The sequence below is a fragment of the Chelmon rostratus genome, chromosome 21 (genome assembly GCF_017976325.1).
Source record: "Chelmon rostratus isolate fCheRos1 chromosome 21, fCheRos1.pri, whole genome shotgun sequence".
Classification (NCBI taxonomy): Eukaryota; Metazoa; Chordata; class Actinopteri; order Chaetodontiformes; family Chaetodontidae; genus Chelmon; species Chelmon rostratus.
In genome coordinates, this window is record NC_055678.1 from 15,168,148 (window position 1) to 15,180,352 (window position 12,205).

General features: G+C 40.7%; 1 protein-coding gene across 1 annotated transcript; it reads left to right on the forward strand.

Moving 5' to 3' along the window:
- The first annotated feature begins 2,783 nt into the window (after window positions 1-2,783).
- LOC121625317 (NADPH oxidase organizer 1-like) lies at window positions 2,784-5,216 on the forward strand. Its single transcript, XM_041963401.1, has 8 exons — window positions 2,784-2,858; window positions 2,956-3,036; window positions 3,173-3,245; window positions 3,361-3,544; window positions 3,632-3,828; window positions 3,911-4,018; window positions 4,350-4,467; window positions 4,586-5,216. Exons 1-8 carry the CDS (start codon window positions 2,784-2,786, stop codon window positions 5,214-5,216), a joined length of 1,467 nt encoding a protein of 488 aa, XP_041819335.1.
- Window positions 5,217-12,205: the final 6,989 nt, after the last annotated feature.

Below are 12,205 nucleotides of genomic sequence, written 5' to 3' on the forward strand. Positions count from 1 at the left end.
AACAAATGGAGTATGTGTGCTCTTGTGATGAGCCTTTGTGTTTTGTCCCCTCTTGATACCACGTTACAATACCCGCCATGTTGCGCAGCCTGCAAGTATGTAAATGTAATGTGTTTTGCTTTTTATATAAACAGCTTTTCCACCATAACATGTTTAACAAGTATCATTACAGCCCAAAATTATGACTGTGTGTTGAAGTGTTCCAGAGTAATAGTCGTTTTATCCCAGGTCTGTGGCTCAATGTAGGAAATAACGTCTGTTTCAACATCACCTTCTCAACTACTGTTCATTGTTCTGAGGAAGCGTCGCTGTTGTCACTTTGTGGCATAAATTCAGTCAAAACAGGTTAAATTCTTTACGTCTTTTTTTTTTCCTTATTTAAGAAAACTAGACCTGCACATTTGAAAAAGATAATACAACAGTACAAATCATGAATAATGATCATATTAGATTATTACTCTAAAGTATGTTTCGTATTTTAATAATTTAAACCATGTTCCCATTAATTGATATATAAAATCATTAGGTTTGATTTAGAATCTGGTAGTGTATTCTCACATCACCAAATATTCTTAATCTATCTTTTAAAGATTCCAAATATTCACACCTCATATTTAGATAAACTACTTTAATATGTATTATCTGAACATCATTTGAAACACAGAAAGAATTTGAGGTGTGGGCAGTTTCAGAGCTTTGAAACCAGGCTTATTAACCACTCATGACCAGACTTATTTAGATTTTATTTTGTGGGAAAACTCTGGTGCCCTGATGCCATCCAGCAGTCTTGACCAGCAGAATGCACACTTTTCTCAGCCAGACTCTGAGATCAAATCATCATCACTCTTGGCATCATCATGCCATACAGCCCATATGCTCCCTCCTACATTTTATTTGGCTCATGCACTTCTTTTAATGTGCTACCACACTATGCTTAGAGAGAAATGTGTGTGTAAACCAGTAGCTGTTTTGGGACTGAACAGCTGCATTTTGTATGTATTTTAGCGTGTTGTGCCCTCGTACAGCACATGTTATGCATTGCTGTCTGTGTCTCTCCCAGCTCGAGATGCCCAAATAGTCCAGAGTCACGGTCCTCGTGCTCAGTGTGGGAAACCTCGTGTGGCTTTACTGTCAGGTGTTGACATCTCCTCAGGTCGTACACAAAGCTGGACAGTCCTGACCTTTTACACCACAGCGCTGTGTGTGTGTGTGTGTGTGTGTGTTTGTGTGTGTGTGTGTGTTTGTGTGATAGAATGCTGGCATCACTTCACACGAGGACTCCACACCCACGTGCATGCGATGAGCGGCTGGGATAACCCCCTCCGACTGTGGCCCTCTCATGCAATCCTCACTTTGAAGAAACACCTGCTCCCCCCCCAGACACACACATGCGCACCCCTCACCCATTTAGTCAGTCTCAACAGACACACACATGCACATGCAGCTCTCCACACTAGTTCCTGATAAGGGATATTGCTGTCGGATGACAAGTGTCAAGTGACGGCACGTGCAAAAAAGTTTTAATTATGGGGGTCGAGGATGCAAGAGATGGCAGGAAGCGATTGAGGGAGACAGGAGAGGAGCGGCTGATGTTGTAATAACGTCTTTAGAAAATAACACGTTTGTTCGCTTCAAAGAAATAGCTACGTTTTAAACTGCTGCGTCAAAATGAACAGTTGAAAAATGCACCTGTGTTGTGAGAAACAAAAATCAGCTCATGTAAAAGGAACTGCCAGCGTTCTGGGAAAGGTGCTCATTTGCTGTCTTGCCAAGAGTTATGTGAGAAGAATGATACCAATCTCACGTGCACGCTAAAAATGCAGCTATACAGCCAGTGGACCATTAGCGTAGCTTAGCATAAAGACTGGAAACAGAGGAGACAGCTAGCCCGGGTCTTTCCATCCAAACAAAACGACATCCATCTACCAGGACAGTTAACATGCTCCCTTTCTGTCCTACCACACCTTGCACAAAGTTTGTTACCTTTGAACAGACTGTTGCCCCCTGTTTCCACTCTTTGTGCTAAGCTAAGCTAACAATCTCCTGGCTGCACATTAGATAAGACTTTATTTATGCCTCACTGGGGAAATTCAGCTGTCAGCAGCAGAATAAAAGGAGAGGCACAAAAGAGAACAAACAGAACAAAGTAGACAATCTCTAAGCATTCTCTTTTAGCAAGATGGTTAATTATCATATTTTCCAAAATGTCTAACTATTCCTTTATTGACACTGATACTGATACTGACTCTTTGGCAGAAATATGTCTTCTAATGGGTTTAAGTCAATCAAGTTTTGTAAAAACAAAATTATTAGGCTACATCATCAATAAGTGACAGGAAAACTGTCAAAACTGATGATGTAATAAAGCTATTGACAAACATAACTCAAACTAATGGCTCTTCTTATTTATTTCTAAACTACATCATCGTTATTAATTGCTATTAGTCCATAAAAGTCTTTTTTCTTCATGCCTGTCTGCCTGTGATGTTGTTGAGATGTCTTCCTTTAGTCTCCTGTGTTCTCCTCCGCCCTCTCAGCGGTGTGTGACTGAGGATCCAGCCGCACCTGCCGCTGACCACACCTCTGGATGCGCGCATCCTTGCCTCCGGCACTCACCTGTTTTCCAGTTAAGACTCCGCCCCGCTGGACGTGAGCGGTATATGAACCGCGGCCGACTCCCGGAGCCGGCAGAGCAGCGGAGGCAGGCCAGCTAGCCCGGGACCGACGGTCAGTAAGCAGCCATTCATCCAGAGAAGCCGAGGAGCGGACAGGAGGAGCGCACGATGGCCGCGGAGCAGCGCTTTGTGATCAGCGCACGCATGATCAGCGCCGTCCAAAGGGACGCGCCGAAACTTAAGGCGAGTTGGCACCTGAGACACGTGGGATCTGATTTTATTGTGTTTGAGAGAGTTTCCACTCTCTGATCCTTATTTTTTTCCCTCCCTCTCTCCACAGGTGTTCATGATATCAGTGTTATGGTCCGATGAGAGTGAGGTGATTGTCTACAGGTCCTTTCAGGATTTCAAGAAATTTCATGTAAGTCCAAACATCAACAACAACAACAAAAGCACGTGTGTACTTAGTCTGCTGTTTACATGAAAAATGCAAAAAAAAAAAATGCAAAAAAAAAAAAAAAAAGATAATAATATAAGTATTTGTCTTTTTCAAACAGAGGCAGCTGAAAAAGAAGTTCCCTCACTTTAATCCTTTCCGGAGAAATGACAGAGTGATCCCCAGATTTAAAGGTAAGATGTTCCATCTCTTTGAATATTTCTTTATATGCATTATTAACTTTACAAATAGTTTTTTATGCTCATCTTCTAATGTTAATCTCGAAACCCTTTCCTCTCCTCTTTCCAGAGAAGGCCAAGGGGAGCGGCCTCCAGCAGAAAGCAGCCAATCGATCTGTCCAACGCATGAAGATCCTGGAGAGCTACTGCGACAAGCTGTTGAGGTGCAACCAAGCTGTGACTCAGAGCTCAGAGGTCACGCAGTTCTTCATGCCCAAAGACCACGACCTGCAGTCAGACTTCACCAAGAACAGGTGGGCTTGCCGTGTCTGTGTCTAGTTGGAACTGTGCGAGGGGTTTGATGGGAGTTCTGTTCACATCATAGCTCTTCTCTCACACAGCGTCATGATCCTGCTGTCTGAAGATCTGCCCGATGGAAGCGGTGATGTGGGGCACCAGCTGGCCGGCGGCGTCAGCCACCCGTTTATCACCCAGACTTACCGCTGCCTGGCCGCTTATGAGACAAAAGACACCAAGAATCGCGATTTCATTGTTGCCATGAATGAGAAGCTGGACGTCCTGATTAAAGATCCTGCAGGTCAGTGTTTGGCATTCCCCCTCTCCTCTGAACCCCCTTCACGCTCATTTCTGTTGTGCTGAAAGTTTTATTTGCTCTCCAGGTTGGTGGCTGGTGGAGAACGAGGATAAGTGTCTGGCTTGGTTTCCTGCTCCCTACCTGGAGTTATGGGAAGGAGAGGAAGAGGATGACGCTGAGTTTCAGGAAGGAGGTGCGATATTTACCTTTGGTTAAGTTTATTTTTAATGTGAGCACTCAAGCAGAAAGATCTCATTTTACAAGCTTGGTTACATGACTCTAGTTTTGTGAGCCTGACATTGGTGTGAACATTGAGATCATTTGGCATCAGGTGCTCATTTGACTGTGAAGCCTAGTTGTTACAAACAACCAACACTGGAGAGCACTCTTTAACCAGTTAACATGCATCTGCTCCTTTCTGCCAAAGCTCTGTGCACTCTGTTTATAGAAGATAATCTGTGCAGATTTTTGCCGTGCAGCAGTGCCTGCTTTGATGCTTGAGCTAATTTTCTTGTGACCTTCAGGTTCCCTGTACATTGCCGTGAGGAGTTACTTGACTAAGAAGAATGACGAGGTGTCTGTGCCCATTGGCTCTGTGGTTGAGGTGCTGAAGAAGTCTGACAACGGCTGGTGGCTCATCAGGTATCTCACTCTTTACTGTCTGCACTGCAAGTAATAGAGAAAAGGAAAGGGTGTTACCATAGTGAATTATGATTTACAGGTTGAATAAATTCCCTTTTCCTTGCCATCCTCTCTTCAGATTCAATGACAAGGCAGGTTATATCCCATCCATGTACCTACAACCATACAACAACCCACGGGCAGGCTTTTACAACCTGCAGAGAAGGATGCATAGCTCCACTCTGAACCTGGCAACCAGCAGGGAGCCTCAGGCGTCTTACCCAGACAGCATCAGCGAAGAAAGCAGCCCACAGCTAGATTCTGCAGGTGAGTCCAGAGGTGCGGCTGGGCGTCTCTACCAGGCCCGATCTCTGGATGCTCTCTCTGAGGCCTTGTCACAAACTCAGACGGAGAGGGACGCCTCCACGCCAGACGGCCGCACACGCAGCAGGAGCAACACAAGCTTCTCCTCCTCAAGCAGTGAGTCGTCCTCGAGTTTAAAAGAGGAAGCGCAGCATCAGCGCCGCCGGCCTGATGCCAGCGAGAGCAGCCCCGATCTCAGCCTCTCACACCGCAGAGGCTCCATCACGAGTTCCAGCTCCGGCTCTGTCACGTCCAAAGGCAGCGAGACGGCCTCGGTTGGTCCCAGAGTGCCACCCAGGCCCAAGACTGAGGAGATCCTGAGCCGCTGCACCACCATGACCCGCAAGGCGGCCCTGGCCACCAAGACCCGGCTTCAGATTCAGCCAGAGTCCACCCACAGCCGCTAGAGAACTGAACACTTTGAGTTATATTCTTAAACATAATCTCTTGTTTAATGCAATGTTTTTAAAAATAGTAAATCTGTTCAGCTCCACAGACCTCTCCAAGGGTCTGTCAGTCAAAACTGTTTTGTCCAGTATTGTTCATATCTCTGTCTTAAATTCATGCAATACAATTGAAGAGATAGCAGTCATGACAAGATAAGAAAAGTGTGTGTTGAATACCATAAGATGATGTCAAGAAAGTGTCTGTATCATCAAGTGGAGCACAGCATCTGAGGTTGGAATGTTTCACTCAGTATAAGAATAATGTAGCTTCAGTGAAGCGCTGAACAGCAGAAAATGTGGGTGACATTTTCATGCAGTAGTAAAGCTCTCTTTGCTCTTTATCACAGTTTTGAACACATAGAAATCAGTGCATGGTTACAAGTTTTGAAATGTTTGATGCCTGATGAAAAAGTTAATAATGATATTAATGATAATAAAATGTGTTTGTATAGCACATACAAGAAATGCCTTCACAATAAAGACATGGAAGAAGGACAAAACAGGAGATAGAAAATTGATGTAAAATGAGATGGAGAATTTGTGACAAAATTATTATGAACCATTTATTTGCTATGCCATTTACAGCAATACATTTTCCTGTTATGTTTATTTTATTTTAAATAGTATCTCTATTTGGTTCTTATATCTTCTGTTTTTGTGCTTATTGTGTGAATGTGTTGTTGTACCTTCATGTGCAGCATCTCCTGAATTATAGCCCATAAGAGTTCACATGTAAGTTTCACCTAAACAGGTCAATAAAATCAAACTAACAAGCACCAAAGTAACAAGATGTCCCTCTTTCATGAGTGTTTAATGAACATAGAAGAGAAGAGGAGGTATGTATGTATTTTCCTATAATGTCTGGTATTTCTACATAAAACATGGGGCCAGACAGAGACAGTCACACCACCATGTTTTACAAATGTCTGAACTTTCAATATACAATTCTGAGCATATAAAAGATTCTTATGTTAACAGGAAAATGCACTCTAAAGCATACTGATTTTTCTGTACTCATAGAGCCAAAAGTATTAATAGCATTATGATAGCAATAATAATCTTTATTTATACAGTAAAAATAACATTGTATATATAGCACTTTGCCATAGCTTTCAAAGTGATGTCAAATGAAAACAAACAAAAATAAAATCCAAAGCATAAAATATAAGAATAAAATAGTTTTGATAATTACAACAAATACCATCAGTTAAGAAAACGCAGTGAGATAAAGGCGAGTGTTTTAAGAAGAGATTCAAAGAGGTGCAGGGCTGTAACACCAGAGTTCAGGTTTCATGTGTGTCCTGTTTGTCTGTTTAGTCGAGGCGACAAAAACACTTTGGTTTAGTTTTGGTTAAGATCCGCATTTTGTTTCAATGTCAATAGAATAAAAAAATCACTTTCTGAAATAATCATGAAATTTAATCTATAGACGCAATTTGTGCAAGACACAAATTTTCCATTTAAAAGTCGTGCTGAGTGTCATGAAACAATGAAAAATTTGTGCTACAAGAATTGTTGAAATTTCTATGCATGACAAGAGGTAACGTAAAAAATAAGAGGATGCCCAGAATGGAGCCGTGGGGGACTCCACAAAATAGAGGAGCAGGTGAGGAGGAAGCATCTGACAGGTAGAAGAACAGATCCAGAGCCCCATCACTAACACATCACATTGTGATCAAGGCTTATATGGAGTCTTTCTTAGCAAGGTTACAAGGTGCTGCACAAATGAATGCAACAAACATTAAAAATAACTGTCAAGCAATAACACAAGTATCAAGTATCTACCATGTGATTAATACATCAGAGGTACATTGAATAGTATATATTGAATAGTGTTATGAAAATGAATTATTAGATTTATTATTATTATTATTATTATTACTATTATTAGTAGTAGTAGTAGTATTAGTATTACTACTATTATTGTTATTATTATTATTAAATTATTAGTAATGGAATTGATTAGAACATATTAATAGTTAAGATTATAGGGGTAGGCTTAGATAAGTTTATACTTCTTCCTACTCCCGTTCGCTCATGTAAACTACGTTTCTTATGAGATGTACTGTTTTCTGGGTTATTTTTTTTTTTTTTTTTTTTTTTATGTGCACTTATTTCCTTATGATTCCTTATGATTATTATTATTTATATAGGTACTATGTATGTATGTATGCATGTATACATGTGTGCTTTTATTTTTGTTTTCTATTTGTTTATTTTGTTTACGTGATCGAAATAAAGTTATACAACGAAGATAACACAAGCACCAATAAAATCACATCATAAGAAAACATAAAATAAATGAATAACACATCATAAAATCACCCAATAAAAGCTTAAAAAATGTTTTTCATTACAAATATCAAAGCAGACACAGAGCTAACTGACCTGAGAGCTTCTGGTAAGCCAGTAAATCATTTACCACTAAATCTACAAGGAAGTGTTGAATTGTTGTCTTCGGGTATATCAGTTTCTCAGTAATCCACTTCACATGATAGTGTGGCGGCATAAACTAGCTGCCTTTTTTTTTTAGATAAGGCCACCATGTAAAGCAATTCAGTTTATCACAGTAGCTCACAAGAAATACAGCAGCGTTTCCTCCATAAACAGACAACAAACAGTGACAGTGTCAGTGACGTCATTGTCAGGACATGCACATGCTTTCTTATGACAGAATCTGACGGGAAAGCGGTATTTGCTGACATTTGAGTCTAATAATACATCAGACCTGAGGTTCAGTGTCAATCAGAATGAAGGGCTTCTTGTTGGAGCTGCTGTCAATCAAAGATCTGTCCAAGAAGAGGCTGATGCACCTGTTTTAGAATAGACAAGAGTCTCAGCGGACCAAAATATCTGTTGCTCTCAGGTGTCACCACAGGTACTGATGTCTCTCAGTCGACCGACAACTGAATAGAAAAGCAGTGAAATGAACTGACCAACTCAAAAGTAAATGAACCTGACATCATTGAAAACCCTTGTGTTTCAGTTATTTTTTGACAGTGAAGCCAACATACAATTGAAGGTAAGACCGAGACATTTATTTGGATTTACGTGTGCTTGATGCCGCTCTGAATTGTGGAAATACCTTCAGAGACGGTTCACCACTCTGCTGCCACAGCCTCACTCCTGACGCTCTCTTCCTGCCCTGAAAATCTCCGTCATGATGGACAAGTCGCAAACCCAGTGAACTCAAAGGAACCCTGCGTTCCAGTGTAATCATCAGGAAAAGAACACATTAAGCCAATTTTTAATCCCTTCTTGCACTCCGTGGCTGGGAGGCCTGACCCTGAGCTCCCTGCATTCACACCAATGGGTGCTGATGGGCCGGTAAAGGGCCATTTTGTGCATTCACAATGCTGCATCACTGTGAATTACCATCAAAAGCATTTTGGAGGGTTGGGGAAGCGCATCCACGCAGCATTTGATAAAACATGAAAAAATCTTTTTTTAACCATGATAAAAAGGTAGCAAGTGATTATACAGACTTTTATCCAGACTGAAATATCTCAACAACTATTGGATGGATTGTAATAACATTGTACAACAGACATTCATGGTCCCCAGAGGATGACTCCTACTGGGTCCAGTAGCTGTTCATCAACTGCAACCAACAGGTCAGAGTTTTAACTCATCCACTGCAATATCTTGATATTTGCACGATGGTTTGGCACAAAAATTGTAGACATTCATGGTCCCAAGACAGTGTGTCTGAATGCCTTTTCCTCTAGCACCAACATGAGGTCGACATTTGTGGGTTTCAGTGAAACATTTTGACCAGTATCGGATGGATTGCCTGAGATTTGGAACATACATTCATATAGCCCATTCGAGATCCATCATCAGATCATAGTTTGTATGAATCCATTTACATTTGCTTTGTGGCCACCTTTGTGCTTATGCTTAGTGCTAATCAGCAAGAACAAGAGCTTGGTAAACACCTGATAAACATCAGCATGCTGTCTTAAGAACTCAGGTGAAAAACGATGTCCATCCTTTTCACCTCTTTGCTAAAATTCCAAATTTGTAAAGCATATAAAATCATTTTTTAAAAAAAATATTTAATAGTTGTTTCTTTTTTTGTCAACATTTTGTCAGTGTTTCAGGATTTTCACGCAGGTTTATGAAGACATTCCTCAAAGGCCGTTGGCTGGAATCACAAAGACATCAGAGGGCTGAGATTTAAAAAGTCAAACAAAAAGTCCTGCAGTAATAAAAGATTGAACCAAAGTAGACACATACCGATACAGTACACGATTACCAAATGTACCATGAAGCCAGGGTCGTGATTAGTCAGAAAATGAAATACATTTAGCCAGTGACATTTGATCACATTCGACAAAGAGTAGGTAGGTAGGTAGGTGGAAGGTTATCAAAAATGTCTCTGTTCCAAACAGACTATGTGACCTGAAGCTGCAATATATCACCACACTGTTAAATCATTGGCTTTACTAGTCAGACTATCTTATGCAACTGCATCGTTGCATCATATTCTGTTCGATCACTAAAATGTGGCAAGAAAAACTTAAATATACCAAACACTTGACACTAATATCATTTGTTTTTTTCCGTGCAGTAAAAGGAAGTCATTGGTGCATTTTTCTTATCAAGACTCACTGGAACTCCTCAGTTTCCTTGAGGAGGGACAGTCAAGAAAGGATTTATTGTGTTTATGGAGAAAGACAAATAAACCCAAGGTTAATGATTAGTCAGAAATGTGGTGCTGATGGGAAAAGATGCCTTCTGGTTAAACTGCCGCTGCACTTTTTACAATTTTATGGTATAATGACTCTGTGTCTGTGGGTGTGGGTGTGTGGCGTGGCACACGATGTTGTTTTGATCCATCAGTTATGTTGAAGCACTTAAGAAGTACATCAGACACTCTATTACACACACTGTAGTGTGTGTACTTAACTTTGATTCTTTTGAACAGAAACATTCCTGCTTTTTATAGTTTTATTATTATTTTTTTATAATTATTTATTTATAAAGCAGATATTTCTTGTCTTTTCTCGTGTCCATTTGCACCGGAAAAGAAACTATTGTTCTATTGGACCGAATATGCAATTCCCCCATTATGTAAAAAAGTAGGCATTTAAGAGCTGAAAACCTGCAAGAGCTATGCAACACCCACAGTCAACCATATATTTGCTGATGATCAGATAAAGAGATTATTTGCTTGTAAACACATACTTCCTTCAAGGACTTGCATTCATTTTTGAACAGGAAAAAAAGGCTCTCAAGCAGAACTAACCACAGTGACTGCATTATCAATGTGGCGGCAGGGCTGAAGTCTGGGAATGTCATTATGATTATGATGAATTATGATGGGTAAAGGGTGATTCCAACTGTTTAGGTGCAGGATTCAGAATTCAGAGTTGGGTCTCTCAAAAAAGGAAAGGTATATATATATATATATATATATATATATATAGTGTGGTTGTACACTATCTTTCCCCCCACTTACATTGAAAATGCTTTAAGACGAGGAACAATTACAGCCACCAATAATTACTGTACCTTCAGTACCTACAGTAGCGAGTTCTGGATTAAGACATGATCATATCTTTTAAGAAAGAGTCGTGTGGTTGGCAGGTCAATGGAGTGCTGTAGCAGTGGCAGCTAAGTACTGAACAGTGCTGCCCTCTTTTGCTTGCCTGTGGACTCTACGTGGCGTATGATCAGTTTTCAACAGCTGTATGTTATGTGACTTTACATCCCACCGCACGGCATGAAGGAGGGCCACACAGACTTGCCCTTTTCACACGCTTATTCTTTATTCAAACAGCATCATGCTCAATCAGAGCCAGATGTTTTGGCGTACACTTTTACCTGGGGCCAAAACAAGAATAATGGGTTGAAAACCTCTTTATCTGCATTTTTCCAACATCATCCAAGGCATCCCCGCCACACTGCACACCCCACGACACTCCCAGGGCGTTGACTGCCAGTGACACAGCACCAGGACAATGCCAGGTTGGACAAGCTTTGAAAAACTCAGCATCAGTAGCATCAACAAGTTTTGTCGAAAGACTAAAAAACTGAAAAAAGGTAAGAGTGCTCCATTTAGATTTGCCTGCAGTTTCATGTCCAAGCGCCGATCACATGAAGACCTTAAAGTTAGCTTTTCTAAGCAGCAAAAGAAAGAAGTCACGAATCTTGTAAACACGGTCAGTAAGATGTTCATAGTTATTATAAATGACTTCATAACGTGGATTATTTCCACTGTGGAATAATTACATTCACTGCAGCGACGAATCTGCATCTCATAACAGTTTCAAACACAGTCCTGGGGCCTGTCTAATGAACCATACTGCAAATAACTCAACAGCATCCCACAGAGTGACACACACACACAAACACACACACACACACACACACACACACCCTCCCACACATTATCACACTTCTATTCCATGTGATTTAATTTTATGCATCAGGACCTTTTCTCTGGTTCTGAATTTTGTACAGGCTGTTTTTCCACCACGTTCTGTTGTCGTTTCGTCCAACAGTTCATTCGTGTCTTTGCATCTTGACTTCTGTGTCACTGATTTACTTGTTTGTTTGTTTTTATCAATGAGCATTTGTTACCATTATCTTCTATTGCTGTGTTTTCATCAATTTGTTCCAATGTTTGATCCCATGCCAAAACTAATCCTGGCTAGTAAAACCTGATGAAATACTCTCTTTTATGAGTGTTTCTGTTTCAAGCTCAAACAATTGCTAAACGGATATGTTGTTCCTACACCTTAAATTCAGGGACTTGCATTTGAATAAATCTTGAGGTAAATGAGTCATGATTTCTGAGGCATCCGACCATGAAAGACTTTTTTCAAGTACAAAGAAGCACATTACCCCCGGCTTACAATTCACCTTATCTGTCCTGTGAAATGAAGCTCTGCATATGAGATGATGGATGACAGTCATTTGTTCTCAACCCCAAACGTTTGTCA